The following is a 20010-nucleotide window of genomic DNA, read 5'->3' on the forward strand; positions in this document are numbered from 1 at the left end:
TGTTGCTCTGAAAGGTAGCAAACAACCTTCAGGAAGAACAAAGCAAGCAGCATTGCATAAGGTGTCAACCTGATGCCTGTGGCTTAAATAATTAGAATAAAAAACAGTCTTGGGAAGAGGAAATAAATCATCAGAAAGATCTTGCCTGAGGCAAAGGCCACCTTTTCACACTGTCCTTCTCCTTTTTAATCCATATTTCATGACACAGTGTCTCATCTGTGACATGATACGCACACAGCCTTCACACATAGCTCTTTCATTCAGTCTGGATGCAAGAGCTTTGAGACATTATGTGCGTAAATTAGTCATTCCCCAGACAATGCCATAAACGTAGGCATGAGAACAAAATGTGTTTCCTAGTGCAAAAAGATGCCACTCAACAAGCTCATTTTCAGTGCATGCAACCACTTTTATGTGGTAGCCGAGTGCTCAGTGCCTCTCGCTTATCACTCCATCAGCGGGGAAGATGGATGACACAGTGAGTAAGAAGAGCATAGACAACATTCTCCTGAAGTACCAGCTAGCCAAGTAAACAAGTGCAGATCCCAGTGACCTGGCAGAAAGCAATTTCAACAGGCGCCGAGAAAAGTTACAACTTGTAACGGGATTAATGGATTTCCAAGCTTAATTGCACATTTTTGTTTAAAGAAAAGGAACAAGACGCAAGCATGAAAGATGATGATAATCTGTGGGATCTATCCGGACTAGTGAAGTGCATCAGAGTTAGGATGTGATACTTGCAAAACAGACACAATCCTTTCAGAAGGGAGGAAAAAAAAAAAATGGATGCAGCACATAATCCTTCCCAGCGGAAGGAATTCTGTACTTTAAATTTTACATGTGGAAATTCTCAAAGCTATGCATGAGTTCTGGCCTATCAGCTATTCCTAACCCCTTCCTCCATTAATGCTTTTTAAACAAACAGCATTTACCAGAGTTAAAGTCTTGCTTTTGGACATAAAATAACCTTTTTAAGACTCCAGAAGAAGCTCGGCGTTCTGGTGTGAATTATGTGGCCAAGAGATTCCCGTCCCCTCGACATAAAATACTGCAAATATAAAGGGTTCATGTGAGTGTGCAAGGAAGCTTGAAACAGGACAGCAACAAAGCACTGATCTTCTTCAGAGCTTTGCTGAATAAGCTGTTTAACAGAAATACTGTGCACAAGAAAATATGTGTGTCCTAGATAAAGACAGGTATGTAATTTAAGCCCCTTAGTTCCCAACGCACTTTGTGATGCCAGTTGGTAAACAGCTTGCTGTGCTGTCAGATTACTGGCTTGCGTAAATACGCCTTTTATTGGTGTGGAGACTTTGAACTAACAACTTAACTTTTTCAGAGTAAAGCATCTCAAGTATCTGGAGCTAAAGACTGATAAGGTCTTTGTAGGGTATTTTATTTAAAAGTCCACCTGATTTTTCACTGATATCTACATCAACCTAAAGAGCCTGTCTGGGTAAACCGTACTTCAAGCACTAATATACTAAAACTACAGAATCTGGCATTAATTGTTCCACTTAAAAGTGAATTCTCCTGTGTAAAAATCTGTTACCCTTTTGGCTTTAGTATCTCATATTAATCCCTTAACCCAACCACCTCACCGCTCCCGATGGGCAAACTGCCAAACCTGCTCTGTTTCATATTTCAAAGATGGCAGAAAGGCCACTGAAAGAGAGCGTGCCATGACTCCTTAAACATCACAATGTGGTTTATCTATTAACTAGGATAGAGTTGGATTTTCTGCCTGTTTGCGTGTGCCTGTGTTTGTGTGGAAGAGAAAAGGCGGGGGGAGGAAGAGAATGAAAGTGATAAATTGAGAAGAGTCAGTCCTCCCCCGCTGTTCTCACTTCGCAGACTTGTGATAAGGTTTATCTCCGGAGCCTAACGAGTTCGCCCTGTAGCCCTCTCAAGCTCCCACTGAGTGGACCTCGGTATACAGAACTGCATGCAGCTAGCAGTGGACTCAGCTCCCTTAGGTGACCTGTGTGTGTGTGCTGTTCCTGCTTTGCTTCAGAACTAAATTTTTGCAGGAAATGGCTTCGGCCCCTTCGGCCACATCTCTTTTAATCTGGGATTTCTTTTATGCTTCCTTTTCTTCATCCTTTCTTCTCACTGTAACTCAGACTGCCAAGAGAAGCTGCAAGAGCTGGAGAAAGAGCTGTGGAGTTTTGGCACACAGAGGCATGTGTGTGTCTCAGAGGCAATGGCTGAGGCAAAGATGGAGACACGGAGAGAGAGAGGGGACTGCTGCTGAGTTAAGCCCCTAATCACACTCTGCTCTGCATGAAGGACTTAAAGTCACTCCATTTAATTCTACCTTCTCTTTAGTCAGAAAAGGGAAAGAAAAAATGCCTACCTCTTCAGCTTTCTGATACCTAGACTTCATTCCTTTTACATGGCCATTCTGTTTGTGTATGAAATAGCAAAGCTACAAAGAGCACTGACTCAAATATGGTTTAAACTGTGTGTTCCTTGTCAACGTGAAGTTTTTGTCCGTAGCACATTTAAAAACAACAGTGTTGACCAAAGTCTTTCACAAAGACTAAAAATAGCCAAAGTTCAAAGGACTAAACTCAAAAATCAACGAGGACAATAAAAAGGATAAAACGCTGAAGTATAGAACACCATAATCTAACACGACTAATGGAACTCAAACTGATCTCGAATTGACAGCCAATTAAAGAAAAAGTTTTCAGGAGAGATTTAAAAGACTGTACAGACACTGCAGCATGAATATCAAGAGGCAACTTGTTCCAGAGTCTGGTGGTTGCAACTGCAAAAGCTTGATCCCCACTGTGCTTTAATTTGGCCATCGGCTACACTAACAGCGCCTGGCTAGAAGATCTAAAAACTATTTTTGACTGTAAAAGATAAGGAGAACAGTTAAATAATTAGGTTGCAAACCATTTAAAAATTTAAGAAGTGAGTAAAAGAATCTTAAAATCAATACGGCAATGAAAAGGCAGCCAGTGTAGATCTGCTAAGGCTGGATTTGGCCATGCTTTCTGGTACCTGTTAAAAGACAAGCAGCAGAACGGTACACTAACCGCAGACGATAACCGTTTGCCACACAAAAAAGGAATAAGCAGCACAAAAGTACCAAGATGCATTAAACTGTTTTTACTTTTTAATTTGCCAAGCTCTTCAGTGGCATGCTCAGGTGCTTCATTTATTTACTATTAGAGCTGGGAATTTAAGAAGATCATCAGAGACTGCAATGTCCCCCTGGCTTGAAAGATATTAATTGATTTGGCTCTGCACTCAGTCACATGTAACAGCCTTTTGGCAGAACTTCTGGATGCCAGAATCTGGTGGGAAAAACCCTCTCTACCATGTCAAAACTTGACTTTTTGCTCTTCCAGCTGTTGTTTCACCTGACTTTGCTCAGTCCTCCATATGGCTAGCAGAGTACAGGTTAATGCATAGGTCTTAATCAAATGATGGGACATTGATTAACACATCGGGGTTCAACTGCCATTGAGATAATTGCATTATCACTTTATAGCATCCTCCCCAGTAGACATGGTAATTCAACTTCCCCTTTGAAGCCCCATGTCTACAAAAGAGGTCCAAATATTCTCTTTTAGCTCTAAAAAAATATATTTAAAACTAACTTTACTGACTCCTAAAACCCTTTAAGTATATACCTTGCTTGCTCTGACCATTTAATCTGTTGGAAGATTTTCTGTCTTAACAGCTTGTATTGATCAAAATTCGTCAGGTAGCAACTTGAAGAAATGTTCTTGTGTAACCTTGTAACTCCAACAGTCTATGCATTTTTGAGTGAGACCATCAGTGAGATGGTGCATTTTAGTGGGCTTTGATTGCATTCAATAGGAAGTGAGTGTGTAAAATGGCACTCTATAATCTCTTTTGATGCAATCTCTCACTATAAGAAAAAGAAATCTGTCATAACTGCGGACTAATGGCGTGTTCAGAAGTAGAGTTCATGTCAGTGAAAGTCAAATTGCTTTGACAGATTTATCCAATGTAATCCAATTTCAGGCTCTTTGCCTCATAAACACTGACAGTTTAGAAATACCAGGGAATGAAAACATGCACAGCTACAACACATTTAAACATCTAAGAAACAAGCGGTGATTTGAAATCATTATTTCAATTCATAAACGCAGCAAAATAATCCAGGTGAGAGCTTAATTTGGTTTATCTTTTGTTACATAGATTTATTGGTATCATTGCTGCTCACTGCATTGCATTGCTGGTTTCCCGGTTAGAGGATTAAATTAGTCTTCTAATCTTTTAGTCATCCAGAACATGCAAATTGGTTTTCCTTCATAAAAATATAATAGATTTGTTAGGAAAGTAGAGAGATATTGCCAATGTGTGTATTCTAACAGCATGTGGACATACAACAAAAATAACAAAATTGTGAACTCATCAAGTTATAGAAGGGAAGGAATATAGTAACAGCTGTTTTTATTAGGAGATGCCACATGCAAACACAATATGTGTATGTAGCAGAACATATAATACTAAGAATAATATTTTTTTTTTTCCAGTGGTCCTAATCCTCTTTATTATACAGACTGGTTAAAATCATAAAATAAATCTCCATTAAATTACAGCTGTGTGAACACATGCAAGGTTGGTGTCAAAAATCAGAGGGCAATAGGCAGACTAGTTAAAGATAACTGAACCGCAAAAGGATCTCAACTTATTGCAGTGAAGGTATGCAAAATACATTCTCTGAAAGCAATGCATCAAACCTTGAAGTAGACAGGCTACATCAGGAAGAGACCACCCAATCTGTCACTCTCAATATCTGACGACAGGGAAAAAAGGCTAAATTTCACACATGCTCACCAAAATTTGGATTGCAACAAACTGGAAAAGGTTTCCTGGTCAAATGATTCTTCATTTCAGCTGTAATCTTCAAATTGCAGGGTCAGAATTTAATGGAAACTGCATTAGAGCTGGGAGTATTGATCTAAATATTGACACTATCGATATAGTAAGGTGAGTACTGGTATTGATCCGATACTAGTGTGATGAGACTGAATGCAGTTTCCCCATATGTCCAGTAAATTACTGGAATTTACTCACATAGTTCATGCCAGCACATATGCAAGAATGACAATACCACATATCCAGAGTTTACACTTTTAATTTAAAAGCAAAATTTTATATCTTTTTAATGTATTAATATGGCAGAATGTGATTATGCATTTGTGCTGAATAAAGAGGAGAAAATAGTATTCCTATTTAGGTGACAAGCAGATTACAGTCAAAGACTTCGGTAAAAAGGGAATTATTTTATTTTTTTCTGCTACATTGTGTAATATTACAGTTGGTTAATAATAAAAAACAAACAGACACAAATTTTACTACAATCTTTGCCCTGTATTTTATCATAATCAAATAACTGAAGTCAAGTCACCAAATTATGCAATGATAATTACATTTCAAGAAAAAAAAAAAAAAAACACTTGTGTCAGAATTGTTATTAGTGATGCTAGCCCCTGTATTTACACGCTTTGATACCTCCTGCCTTGTAAAGGTTTGCACTGATGGCTGTGTCCTGCTGGGTCATGCACTCTTGTACATGCCATGTACCCCAGTGGCCTCTGCAGGAATCACATCTCAGCCAATAGAGCTTTGGGTTGTGGTGAAATGAAAGATTGTTATAATCAGTGTGAAGTTGACAAATCTACAGCAAATGTGATAATAGCTAATGATGTCTGAGCTGAACTGAAATGTATGATGGTTCCACAAAAATATGCACTGAATTTTGAGTGTATGCCACAAAGAACTAAGACAGTGCTGAATGGAAAAACTGCGCCAAACTCAGTCCTAGGAACTTCTAATGTTAAATATATATATATCTTTTTTTTTTCTGAAGCAAAAATTACCAAAATAAACTCACACTCGCCCCATCTTAATTTTAGCTGTTGAACTAACCTTGATTAAATTTAAATGCGTACTTTCACAATTTCCAGATTACAATTAGCAGGCTCTCAGCATGCAATGATTAAATAAACAGTGGCTTAAATCTACACAGCCTGAAATAAAGTCTAAAAAAATCCACCACCTGAGATCTAAAGAGCTTCAGGCTTCCAGTGGGTGGCTATTTTTTCCTTTATCCAACAATGAAAAGATAGCTCAGTATGACACCATGGACAAAAGCCAAAAAAAAAAAATAATTAACAAGCCACAGAAAAGGAAAGTCTTCTTTTCATAAAGTCTTTAACAGGTGAACATAAAATGTACCTGGCAAATATTTTATGAATGGGTAAAAAATTTACTGTTTGGAGGTCAAAAGTGTTACAACTGTGTTTTGGTGAACGTGGTAACAACAGACAAACATATTTTGAAAATATTTATTCATTCTAAATCTTGCTGAGACATTAAATCTCTAATCCTGGAAATGTTCTTCAGGTGATAGAAGGCCAACTTTGTACCAGTCTTTCTGTGGCTCTGAAGGTTCAGGTCAGAGTTCGTCACTACCCCCAGATTTCGGGCCTCATTGCTGGTTGTTAGTAGTAAAACCTGAAGCTGTGCTTTGACTCTAGTTTGTTCTTCTTTAGGTCCAAAGATAACTTCAGATAACTTATACTACAATATAATTTTTAATTTTATATGGTCACTTTGTCATTGCAGTGATTTATACAATCTCACAAATTTCAGTAAATGGTGAAATTTTGCACAAGATTTACAAAAAGACAATGAATCAGTGAGTGAGTGAGTGAGTGAGTGAGTGAGTGAGTGAGTGAGTGAGTGAGTGAGTGAGTGAGTGAGTGAGTGAAAATTTACCTTTCTTTCTGGTGACTTTGTAGCAAAGACAGGCATGTGACAGGCAAGCAGTGGACAGGAAAATGGTACTATTGTTTTCCCTTCATCTTCTCCATATAACCAACCTCGAGAATTTTCCTCTCCTGAAACAAGCAAACAAACAAATTAAAGTTTTTCTCCACTCGTCACACAGCCTAGGTGTTTATTTCACCAATTCATATTGCCCATATTAGCAACCGTAAACTTTCCATCTCTGTCATAAGCCGAATAAATAGTCGAACATTTTCAGATGTATGTCAACTATGTTGTTAGTATTTGAAAATAATCGCATAACTTTCTCATTGCTGGATATGTTAGCCTGCATTTTATCCACACTGAAAGAACGTCCCAAATTTTGTTTAATAATGTCTGCTCACTACAAAGTTTCATCCTCACATGTACTTCACCGCTCTACACACATTTCACTGAAGCCCCTCTTTAGTGCACATTTATCATTGTATAATTAACTCTTTTTATTTATTCATTCCACATCCCGTAAATGGCATGGAATGACATTCTGCATGAGAGTCAGAAAATTACCTGGAAGCAGGAACATTTTTGATTTACAGCAATTCTAAGCTGTGTAGTCTACGTTAAATAAATTATTTTTAAGTACAGGTGTGATGTTCCAACAGTCTCTGAGAAACCATCCGCCAAGACACAAAAAGATTTGAGGTCACATATATAAAAGGTTAGTGCATTAAGCCCTGAAACATTCTCTAGACATGTGGGCGGTCATAATCATATGCCACACAGGGTCTACATGGGTTAATTGAGGGCAAACTGCAGCAGAAGTGACACCAAGGCCAGTAGATTATTTTACCGCAGAGTAATTATCAACTTTCTTCATTAGCTTTAATAAACTTCTGTTCAGATGTACTGGCTATGTGTGTTGAGTCTGTCAGAGTACACACAAAGAGAAGCTTTGAAATAAACTCCAAATGAATATAAATAAATATTAATCTTTACTGCAACTGCAAGGAGAAAGGTAAAAGTGAAATAAATTATAAACACAGACTTTAGCTGCAAAACAGTACAAGTATAAAATATGGACACCACCCACTATCTCGCAAGTGGCAGTAGGGATTTAAACATTCATTTGCAAATTCATATCTGTTTAGTTATATGTATAAGCATAAGAAATTAATCAAAAACTGCTGCTGGATTTATTTCTCGAAGAAGTATTTATCTTTAGGCATATCTGTTTCATAAAATTGCATTGTTCCACACTATGCAAGTTTAAGGTTAATGTTTTCTGGCAGCTAATTTTCCATCAACTGAACAGATACTTCATTTATTAATTTTATTTGTTGTAACAACGTAGAAACAATGCTGTGACTAATGGTTGTTGTTGGATTAATCACTGATACAGTGCATGTGCTTCTATATGTATAATTCAGTTGGCAGATATGTTATTATCCAAGCAGCCAGCCAACTTCAATGCCTCTAATTGCACAAGTCTAACTAAAAATACACACTGTGAGTTTCACTCCTTGAATGCATTAACAGATTGTCTAGTATGTCATTCTCAAGTAAAGTCTGTTTGCCAAGACTTTCATCCAGACCAGCAGCCATTAAAGAGAATATGAGGCTCGTAACAAGGTAAAAAAATCAAAAAAGACAAAAATGTTAAACTGAATGAAAGGTTGTATAGAAAGGGAAGGCTAGATACTCTTCACTCCTCACTTATAACTGAAAAACATCTTATCTTCGTTAAAGAAACAAACCAGCATCAATATTTATTTTAATTTAAGATGTAAGCAATAAATCCATGCCTACAGTAGGCACATAAAATGCAATGAAAGAAGGTCTGCATCTTTTCAGTGTTTTATATACTTCCGCACAAAATGTGAAATTTAAACTTGGTGTTTACATTATTCTGGTCAATTAGTGCAAGTGTTTCATAAATCATGATATCATGAGGATAAAAGGTTTGTGTCTTGCTTTTCAGCAGTTTTGAAAGATATGCCGTCTTAGTTGAATGACACTCTAGCATTGCATTCTTACACATTCGACACTGTAGCATACATAATTTGATCGCCAAAAAAAGCCAATCTCTAATGAACTTTTGTAAAGAAAATAAAAATAAAAAAAAATACTGAAAGATTTTTACTGTTAGACAATCAACACAGCTTCTACTCAGCTATTATTGTAACAATTTATTATTAACTTTACTTAATCCCAAGCTACACTATGAAGACACTGCACTGGTAAAGATTCTTACACCTTGACATGCTGAATGCTTGAAACTTAAAGCAAATTGGATGCTTTGACCTCCAGTCTGATTGATTTAAGTCATAATTATCTTACACTCGGGAGGCATTCAAAGCATAAAATGTACACCATGTGATGAAATGAAGGTGATACTTAAAATGAAAGAAAAAGTAACATCTAGCAAACCATAAATGTTATAAAGACCTACAACAAATATTTGCCCCTGTTTGTAATTCATGCTGGTAAAATCAAGCAATGATGGTACAAGTTTAAGTTTCACAGGAGGTGTGCGAAGAGGAATGCTTTGCTCTTTAAGAAAAGCATGAAGGGCAAGCTAAAATTTGCTAGAACGAACAAACACCAAGAAAATTACTTCTGGAATAATGGTTTTTAGACAGATGAGTTTGAAACCTAATTATTCGGATAGCAGAATACATGACAAGTTCTTTAAGCCAGAGCAATGTTATCCTATGCTAATTGTTCAACTAACTGGAGTTAACTAACCATGAAGCCCAGCAGTTTTACTCTCACAAGTATTGCGGTTTTTGCCAATATGCTCCACTTGAATTTTTATTAAAACTCTGTTATAAACTGCTTTAGGTTTACTTTAAAGGAAATATACACAACTATTAAATACGTGGAAAAGACAATAAAAGAAAGAGAGACAGGGATGGCAATAAGTTAAAATGGATAAAGGGGTATGGGAGAGAAAGAAGGAAAAAGGGTTAGGGTTAGGCTAAATAAAACCCATAAATAGACAAAGAAGAGAGACAGTTATGAAAGTATCTTCTATAAAACATAACACAAAGTCTATGTGTTTTTAATACCCAGATTAAAAATTCTGATTTAAAGAACAGCAAAAAAATAAATAAATAAATGTGACTGTGCATATCTAAAATCAACAAATATACTCTGTTAAAGATGATTGTGAAAACCATTATACTACAAATTCTGATTTTTGTATTTTAGTGAATGAAACAGTAAATAATGTTTGGTAACTAACAATTTTGTACATTCAATTTGTTCTTTTTCCATACTCATCCAGACACAGAGAATAATAGAGGTAAGTCGTATATTTTTCAAGACTGAACCTTGCCGTTTAGTGAATCAACACAGTTACAGAATATAAACATTCATTAAACCGACTTCAAGATGTTATTGTAGACAGATTTGTCAAAATCAAAACTTAAGCATAATATCACCGAAAATAGTTTTTAAAATTTCCATTGTTTTGGTATCACATATGTTTTTATGTTTTTATGACTTGTTGATTTGAAGCAATAAATTTCAATTTAAAGATTCCAGAAACTAAAGCTGTAGATCTACAGACGCCCAGCATCTCTTAAAAAGGTGGTGGGAATGAACACTTACAGGGAAGACTTAGTCTCTCAGTTTTGTTATTCCAATCATGCCTTTGTTTCAAGTCTTTTGCTGATTAATTTGATTAATTTGCAGGGCATGGTGCTATATCAGCCCTGGTGACACAAAGGGCAAAGATATAGCCTAATTAAATACAGCAGCGCAATTGATATTTCTCATGGATTAATGCAAGTGTGGGATCTGTTAATTAAATCTGAGATAATGTTTACTCATCATAAACATTTCGCATGTTTGAGCACAGCGAGATACGGAGATAATCTTTGCAGTCTGACAGATTAATTTCAGAGCTAACAGAAATAATTCCAGTGGAGGAGTTTAGAGCTGACTTTCTTCTATATTTGTGTTATAGGTGTTCAAACGAACATATTTTTATGTTCCTAATAAAGTGAACAAAATAAAAAGACAAGGTTAACACATTAGGTGTGGCTCATTTTGTTTAACAGAGACAGCATGTAAATCTATGTGTGCTGATAAATTAAATCTACTTGATCACCCATGCAGCAGGTGATTTTGTATTCCTTTTCTTCATCTTCTGTTCAGTCAACATGGCATAGGCTCACAGTGGATCGAGAAGGTGTGCCAAAATGTGTGTTAGTTCCTCTAAACCACACTCCACTCATACTGATACATAAGAGAAAAAAAAAACAAAACAAAAAAAACAAGTTCTTCACTCTTAGCAATGTAACCGCAGGCAACGGCCTCCTGCTCGGTCTTTCTTCCCTACAGCAGGACTGAGGGACTGATTGCTTGTCTCAATCATCCTTTTAGTCCTACTCCCCCTGTCACCAACCACCTCTTCCTACTCTCCACATGTTCGCGCAGACACACAAAACACATAATCATGCACACCCTCAACATCCCCCTCTCCCTGCCCTCGTTCATTCTTCTCATTCTGTCTCCTGCGCCTCAGCAACAATCTCTCATGATTTGACGGGCTCTTCTTCTTCTTGTGAGAGCCATCAAAGTCTGACGCTTTAACCCTTTCTGAAAGAGCCGACTCTGAATGGTAGAAAACAATTAATTCTGCACTGAGGAAGCCCATTAATTAGGCAATGCTTTTGGCCATTTCATGAAAACCCTTCAGAAACAGCAGGGCCACTCAGATAGACTTAAAGAATGCAGTAGCACACCAGGTTTCTAATAGGCCCAGCAGGTCCTGGCAAGGAAGCACTATGGGGTAATTCTCACTTTCTATTTCAAGGCTTTATAACTACTGTGCAGGCCTTCATAAAGTGACACGTGTTGTTTACGGGAGAAGCATAACATTAGCCTTGGCTTCTATACCACATTGCGTAAATCCCCCATCCACTAACAAGGCCTGTAACAGACCTAACTAATAATACAGAACGCATAAATGCCATTAAAAGCTAACGATATTCACAGATGTGGTAGAGAGAACTCTTCCAATGAGCGATGTAGGCTATGCTTCCTCTAATTGGAGGTAACAGGATAAACACTAGTGTGGCGATGGGTCGGGAGAAAATGAGTTTCACAATATTTAATTACTCACTAAATCATGCATGATAACATTTGCCGCTTGTGTTGTCCAATATTCAGGGACATTCCAGAGCAAGACAGCCATTTCAGACTAAACAACACCATGGTTCGGTGAGTTTAAAATGCTGATTCAACTGTAGGTCTCCCTTTGAACAGAGGACAGACCTGCCTACGACTACAACGACGAGGGAGCCCCTGTGATGCTACACCATCCGTGAAATTAAATCAACAACTCCTTCATTGTAATTACCTTTGGTGGATTGGGAAGGCAAAGTGTTGGTGTAAAACAATTAACATGTAATTGTCATCCTGACCAGGTTGGTGGTGATATCGATTCCCAAGAGAGTCAATGAAACCCATCTTGCCACCCGCTTCTATTAGATTTGTTTTTATCTAAGTGATGGATAAAGCAGTAGTTCCTCAAAGGGCCAAAATGGAGGTTCATTCATAAACTACTGTGTGATTAATGCTTACTCATTCTGAATTTTCTACTACATTAAATTAGTTTTCTCACAATTTTTTCAAACAAGAATAATGCAGTTTAATTGATATCTGTCATGCATTAATAACATAATAAAACTGACTTTGCAAGTCATAACTATGTTACTTTGCAAAGTGAACTGATCAAAAGCTGGGAATTAATTGTTCACACAAACTATACAATATTAAGCAAAGTAATCTTTGTTCATGTTCATAAACCAATTACACTCATAATCTGTCAACAATCAAAAGAATAATTTTTTCTAAGCTTTTTATCGATACGTCTCTGACATATCAAAGGAATCAGAACATTTATGTGTAATTCTTAGAACTAGAATATATTTAAAATCAATGTCAGCAAGAGTTTATTTGAGAATCAAATATATAAACATTGTTAAGTGTCCTCTTAAGCCTAAAGAAAATTATGTTTTAAGAGTTTAAATTTTAGATTTTAAGTTCTAGTACCGATGAGGGAGAAAATAACCTCAGAAGGGAATGATAACAAAGTTGAGACGATCAGCTTCCAGCACCAAACCTTCATGACACAATTGAAAATGAGTGCCTTAGTCTGTTGGTGAGAAATTGTTGGGTTTTGACTCCAACAGAACTCGCCCTTGCCAAAGGTCATTCTTATCAAGTACAAATTCATGACTGAGCAAAAGCTAACTGGATATCTTAAAACACAATAATATTAACAGTGCAAACAATTGAAAGAAAGGACTTTGTACAATTAGGTAATTTTATCTAAATATTTGAACCCTTTCTTACACAAAGAAAACTGTGTTTTCTGCTGCCTGATTTATGCTCAGGAAATGTTGGTAAATAATTCCAGTAACCTGTGTGTTACATAATTCTGCATAATAATTACTTTATATATAAGTAATGTTTATTCACATTTAAGCAGGTGGGCAATCTATGTGATATTCAATGGACACTTGAAGATTACAGAAATTAATGTGTAATGTTGTTTTTATACAATCAATGTAAAGAATTACTTGGCAAAAAAAAAAAAGTTTTTATTTTCAGTGACATGGCTGCATAGCAATGATATGCAAGTAACTTCTACTTTCAAAAAAAAAACAAAAAAAAAAACGAGAGTTTGCAAAAATGTGCCCAGCATCTGAGAAGTAGAACAACCAAGTCTCATGAGTCATGCAAAACAAAAAATATTCCAAATGTAGTTCTTTATGAATAAATAATATTATTCTGACATGGAAACATGAATTTAGCTAAACTCTCAGACATAAAGAGAACAATCCTTTAAAACAATGGCACAAATTTAGAGACATGCTGTCAGTCACTGACAGAAAAGATGGATTCCATCCCAGGCTCTCTGTGATTTTCTTGCCATAACTCTATGATGTCAGTGCATTTCACTCTACTATGCTAATGCATTTTTAATGAAATCTTGTATTTATTGTTGTTGTAGTAGAGGACAGGATTCACTTGCTCTGGCTAAATGTGTCAACCTCATATGTGTCAATGGAAAACACACACATGCAATAAAAAAAATGGTAGCAAAAGTTATCAGAAAACTCTCAAATGGATTGAGGGCCATGTTGGGAAACGACTGGTCTAGAAAAAGCACTGGAAGAACACAAGCAATAGGATTTCATGATAAATGCAGACAGCCTCTTAAAACAAAGTGAATAAATATGATAGAAAAGAGCTGCATTTACATTTTATTAGCATTTTATCCAATGTGCTGACTGGCAGTGTGTTTTCCACAACCAAAAAAATGCAATAAAGAAATAAAATTCGATCCATGTTTGTTATTCTCTGCTGAAGTGAACACCAAATAAACTTTGCTTACTGAATTAATTCAGACTCACTGAGTTGAAAGGCAAATTTTACATCATATTTTTTCTTTCTTTCTTCCCATGCAAATTTGTGTTTACCTTTTATGGTCTACCCCCAAAAATATTGATATAACACATGTTTCTTATTAGAGATAGATAAGGATAATTTGCTGTATCTTGCCTTGAATATCACTAGAGTGTCCACACAGCTGCCAAATGGGAGGAAGCTGCATGCAGTAACTATGCAGCTTTCCTCATCAGTACGCCTGCTGTGTTGCTGATAAAGGTGTGAGGAACAGGGAAAGGCTGGCGATGCTGCGCTTCACTGCAGCCTCAGCCTCCTCTGCTCCTCAACTGACGTCTTTGATGTCACTCTGTCAAGCGCAATTGGAGTGTCTACAGATACGCCACATGCCCCATACACCTCTATACCCCAAACTGTGACAGGTGGGCCTGCAGTACAGTCAAGGAATCTGGTGTGCGTGTTATATATTTATTGTTACATAGACCTTTCAAATACTCTTAAAACAAACCGCCAGGAAAATCTCTGCTAAGCACAACACCTTTTAGACGTACGGTTGACCTGTTATCCCAACTAGTTTGGCACAGTCATTGAGAAGACTGGAAAGCACTTTGCTTATGAATGTAGCATGTTACTTCCTTTAAAAAAAAATTGTTTCAAACAAATTAACTGGAAAAGACGCATGCCAGGAGGATTAAATTAGATTGTATGCTGCTTTATCGTATATTTTATTCAGAGATTACTAGCTTGTCCAACAATTGTACTCAAGTGCGAGCAGTATTTCTCCAATGTATTGCTATTCATGTAGAAGTAAGACTAAACAAAAGTAGTGAGTAGTAACTGTTTGATCATAACATCTTTTTTCATTCAAACGAATCATTTGAGAACACAATGTAATCAAACAGATAAAAATATAAAGCTATGTTTAAATTGTGATACTTTAGAGATTGAGAAAAAATGTCAAAACTAATATCATCATTACAAAAAAAAACAACTAATTCAGATCAAAGAACTCACTACCCACCTCTTCTCCTGCTACCAACTAAACCAGTCTAGAAAGTAAAAACAGTCAGGTAAAAGTGAAAAAAAGGATTGACACTGTAAACTACATACAAAAAGTAGATATTCAGAATAAATACAGGCATCTTTCAATAGACTTACATAGAAACTGTTTTATGTTTTTAGCAGCAAAGCTACATCCAATTTCAATATACACAACCTGCTAATAATCCAAGTAACATGTTTGGTATTAAATCAATCCTAAAAAGAAAGTATGCATATAATTAGTCTAAGATGATTAGCTGTTCTTTCATGCAATAATGCTTTCATATAGCAACTCACAACAAGCAGAAGCTCTTTAAAACTGAGAACCTCAGCTGCATGGTTAATTTATGCATTGCTGAACAAGAGAATCAAATGAGCAGAAATAAGTTTGAGAGAATTTAAATATGCATTGCTAACATATGCTAAAGCATAGTTGACATAATAAGTATGTGAAGAAGGGACAGAGGGGCAAAGTACATCAAATATGCATGCAGCAATAGACAAACATACATAAATGTAGTGCTGTCTATAATACCTGTACTACATGTACCATCTGTTTGTAACAACTGGATCACAGTAAACATTAATGAACTCCTGATGAGCACGTTGTGAACTGCATGGTCAGACTTGTTTCAGCGAGGTAAAGGGTTAGAGGACAGAGGTTAGGAAGAGATAAAAAATGAAACAGGTCTTGTGGTCCCTGCTGAGACAGGTCTGGGGATATGCTTGTTGTTATTTTGCCAGTGGTGAAGGTTGACCGCTGACAGGTCTCCATAACAAAATGTTCAGAAAGGAATTTCAAAACAAGGTTCACCAGCGAACACAGTACAACTTTTTCAGTAACTTTAAATCCTTTTGTTTTTTAGTGGAATTTGGCTTCATAATAAGTTTTTTTTTTTCTATTTAAAAAATTCCACATGGAGATTTGGAAAATAAATAATTAATAATGTTATCTATTTTTTAGTTTTCCTCAGTACATAACCTTTCAGTGACCTAGTTAGTAAGGTTTTTATTTTATCCCTGATTACATAAATTGCAACAGCAGTTGTGCATTTCACTAACATGGTGTGAAGAAAACAGTGATAATGTATCCAAGCATTTGTTGAACACACTGTCGGTGCTTTCATTGCATTGCATCATCCTATTTAAGAAGAAATGACACAGTGATCTTCTTGGTGAGTGTGTTGATGTGGATGTGTGTGTGTGTGTGTGTGTGTGTGAGTCTGTAAGTATCTCATGTGTGCTTACTTAGTGCAATCTTGGCCAAGTGCAGTCGGTTGACCCAGGAGATCTTACTAAGAGGGTTGGGGGTGTTGAAGACCACCATGAAGCTAACTGGACGGCCAGACCTAAAGAAAAAACACACATGCACAGACAAACACAGACAAATACATCAATATACAGCTACAGTTACAATGGGTTAACTTATGTTGAATTCTATATATACTTTATTTCAAGGTTTACCTTAACCAAAAATCAGAAAAGTACAGAATTAGATCTTGATGTGACTTTAATAAGCTAAATCCAAAGACAACGAATCAGAGAAAAGAAGACTTGAGTGGAGCAGACAGTGTTTCATTTCATGGAAATTTAAGTTTAATACAGTAAGATTTTATGTCAGAGCAGCTTTTTCCTTGAAGAACTACAGTCATTCACCTCAGTGTACAGGCGCGCTATGCTTTCAGCCTCCACATAAATATTCAAAGCGTGCTCTGATGATCGCATAGCCTGGTCACAGTAAATCGCTTATAGGTGGGCACAAGCACTCAAAGAAGGAAAAAAAAAAGCCACTAATGTGTGGGCTTTGCTGGCACAACCAGTGGCAGGCTCTGATCAGTTACAGCCTTTTGGAGCCAAATCAAGCTTTGGCACAGTTGGAGACCAGAGCTCAGATGTGTGAAAGAAAGAACAAAAGCAGAACTAAAGAATTTCAAAATGATAGAGACTCCACAACTAATGAAGTCTTTGAAATGAACCTCACCAAAGCACATTTACATACATTTACAATTAAATGTGATTGTTATACCTAGAAAGTCATTTTGCTCAAATCTTTTGAATTGGGATTTTCTTAAGCAAAAGTTACTTTTAACCTTACAGAGACTTTCACAGAGTTTAAACAAAAGACAAGAGCATAAACACTGAAAACATAATTGGGAATGAATGAGTTTATTGTCCTGTGATACGATACATGAATAAATAAACATTTACTGTGAAACTGGGTCACTATTGGAATCCATTACACATTTTCTGAATTAAAAATAACTGCATTTTCCAACCCTCACAAGAGGTTGAAGCCAGAGTGGAGGAGACTGAATCCTAATAAAACACGTAGGGTTCAATCTTTTTTCAACTCAATGTCAACGTGTCCTTGAGGATGAATCAAAACATCCCTGCTACGCATGCTCAAATAATTAGTGAGTTGTCCAAAATTTAAAAATTATTCAAATGACACAGATTGCAATTATATGAAAGATGGACAATTTAATGTTTTAGGAGAAGAACAAACATTATGTAATGCTTTAAAACAAGCAACAAAAATCTCAGATAAAGGTGTGGGTGATATGTTCGTGTATCCCATTTGCCATATTTTTGATTAAGGTGCCTTTCAAGCTTGTAGGCAGCGAGAATTTGATATTCAGAACACATTGTTTTAAGGAATGATTACACACCATCTTGATAAATCTTGATCTAATATAGCCATTGATTTTATTTGAGAAAAAGTTTTAAATTTACTGAAGAAATTCATATTGTGTCATACACAATTTAAATTTGTATTGTTCACAGCCATTTACCATTGTTAAATGGTTTTTTTTAAATAGCCCTTTGTTTTTGCATAACTTTACATTTGTTTGCTCAGGGCCTTTTAGCATACCAAAACCCTACATTAGTAAAACTATTTGAATTTTGCCCCAGTCACTGTAAGGTAATTTAGATGTGAAATATGTGGTAAACAAACACATTTATTTTTAAAAAAGGGATGATAATATGGTTTTGCTTTGCAGCTACAAAACAAAAGAAATGATACAATGAAGACAAATGAGCCATAGAAAAACAGCAGGTTATTCATATCTGAATATGAACAAGGTGTCAAACAATGACTTGCAACTCAAACTACCCAACTACAGCAGCAGAGAGCAGGTGAAGGGTGATCTTCACAGCTCCACTCTGAAGTCTAACTATCCATTGGCCATCAGCAAGAAAATGTAATTATATCAGTAGCAAAATGGCTGGAAAATTATAATTAGTGTTTAGGTGTTGTTAATGTCTTCAAATAAGACATTAAGCTCTTGATATTTTCAAATTTCCTCCCAACTTTAAACATTTTTCTAACTCCAAAAGGCCTTCTGGGAGAAAACCTGGAACACACAGTTATGAATGTCAGCATATGTTGATTCTAAGAAAAGTAATAAAAATATCTACAAACTTTACTCTTTTATCTATGCATATTACTCTCACAAATAACAGAAAGGATGTTGACACAACTTTGTGTGTTTTGGGAGCAGTGATGGTTGTTTCTTCTTACAACTGCTGGCTGTAAGGACCATGATGCTCCTTTGTGCATTTAAAATGCAACAGGTCATTCGTTCTGCAATAGCGTAATGCATGGGGTGAGTAAATTTTTAAAAAACTTTCTTTAATGTGTCAGTCATTCTAATTATAATTATTATTATTAATATTATTATTATTATTATTATTGATAGTAGTGATGGTTTTGAGCAATTTATATATAAACATATATATATATATATTCACAACTATTAAGAACTATGGAACTGTTTTTTACCATTTCTCTATCTCACCTTCTCACTCAAAAAATACTCAAAGGGTTAAAATAGAGAGTATTATCTTAAATAGTGTATAATAAACTTACTACCTTCATATCAGAATAATTGATTTTCTTTATTTCTTCTAATTGTTCACTTTCACAGGCTTTCTTACCAGGCTGTAGTGAGACATCTTGCTTAATTTTTTGTTGGTGAGTCACCAATCAATCAATCAATCAATCAATCAATCAATCAATCAATCAAATTTTATTTGTATAGCACATCTCAGCTGCAAGGCATTTCAAGGTGCTTTACATAATTAAAGAAAAAAAAATAAGAACAGCATGTGACATTGAATAAACAGTAAGAAAGAGAGAGATTTTGCAAAAAAAGAAAAAGATTAAAAAAAGATTTAAAAAAGATAAAAACATATTTTTGTTACGGAATTTAAGCGCCTGTCGTCGCCGGACTCCGCCGTCCGTTTAACACGGGTATTATCCAGGCCCCGTCGCCTGACAGGACGGAATTTGCAGATTTTTAGTCAAAACGCCACTTAACAAGGATTCTCACACCTCAGAGTTTTCTGACACCAGTTACTACTAGCTCCTTGATTTTCACTACATTGATCTGGAGGTGGTTCTACTGGAACCAGTCCACATATCCTGTGTCCACTCTGCACTGCAAATCATCCTCACTATGAACTATGGCATAATCATCTGAAGATGGTGAGTCTGTAGTATTGGGGGTAGAACTCTGCGAGGACCCACTCTGCAAACCAACATATTGAACACACTGTTCTGCACCCTGGTACTTTGGGACACCAGTGAGGCAGCTTAGTATCCACTGACACAGATTATGTTTCATTCTTTAGGAAAATGTACCTGTTTTTCAGTGCAGGAGAGGCATCATCCACTCCATTGTCAGACTGGCAGACAAACTGGTGGATGTTTTTGCTGTGATACCACAAAGAAGGTCTTTCATAGCTCCAGGCTCATATTACACTTGTTCCATAATGCCACAA

At 36.2% G+C, this 20010-nt stretch overlaps 1 protein-coding gene across 4 annotated transcripts in view; it reads right to left on the bottom strand.

The window, feature by feature from the left end:
* The window catches only part of arhgef10la (Rho guanine nucleotide exchange factor (GEF) 10-like a), a 125721-nt gene that overhangs the window by 38723 nt on the left and 66988 nt on the right, over window positions 1-20010 (bottom strand). For all 4 annotated transcript variants that reach the window (XM_016668940.1, XM_016668941.1, XM_007547024.2 and 1 more), the window contains 2 exons: window positions 16474-16574; window positions 6772-6893 (listed from right to left, as the gene is read on the bottom strand). In XM_016668940.1, coding sequence (XP_016524426.1) covers window positions 6772-6893; window positions 16474-16574 — 223 coding nt within the window. The remainder of the gene's footprint in view (window positions 1-6771; window positions 6894-16473; window positions 16575-20010) is intronic.

Source organism: Poecilia formosa, unplaced genomic scaffold, assembly GCF_000485575.1.
Source record: "Poecilia formosa unplaced genomic scaffold, Poecilia_formosa-5.1.2 Scaffold18, whole genome shotgun sequence".
Taxonomy (NCBI): domain Eukaryota; kingdom Metazoa; phylum Chordata; class Actinopteri; order Cyprinodontiformes; family Poeciliidae; genus Poecilia; species Poecilia formosa.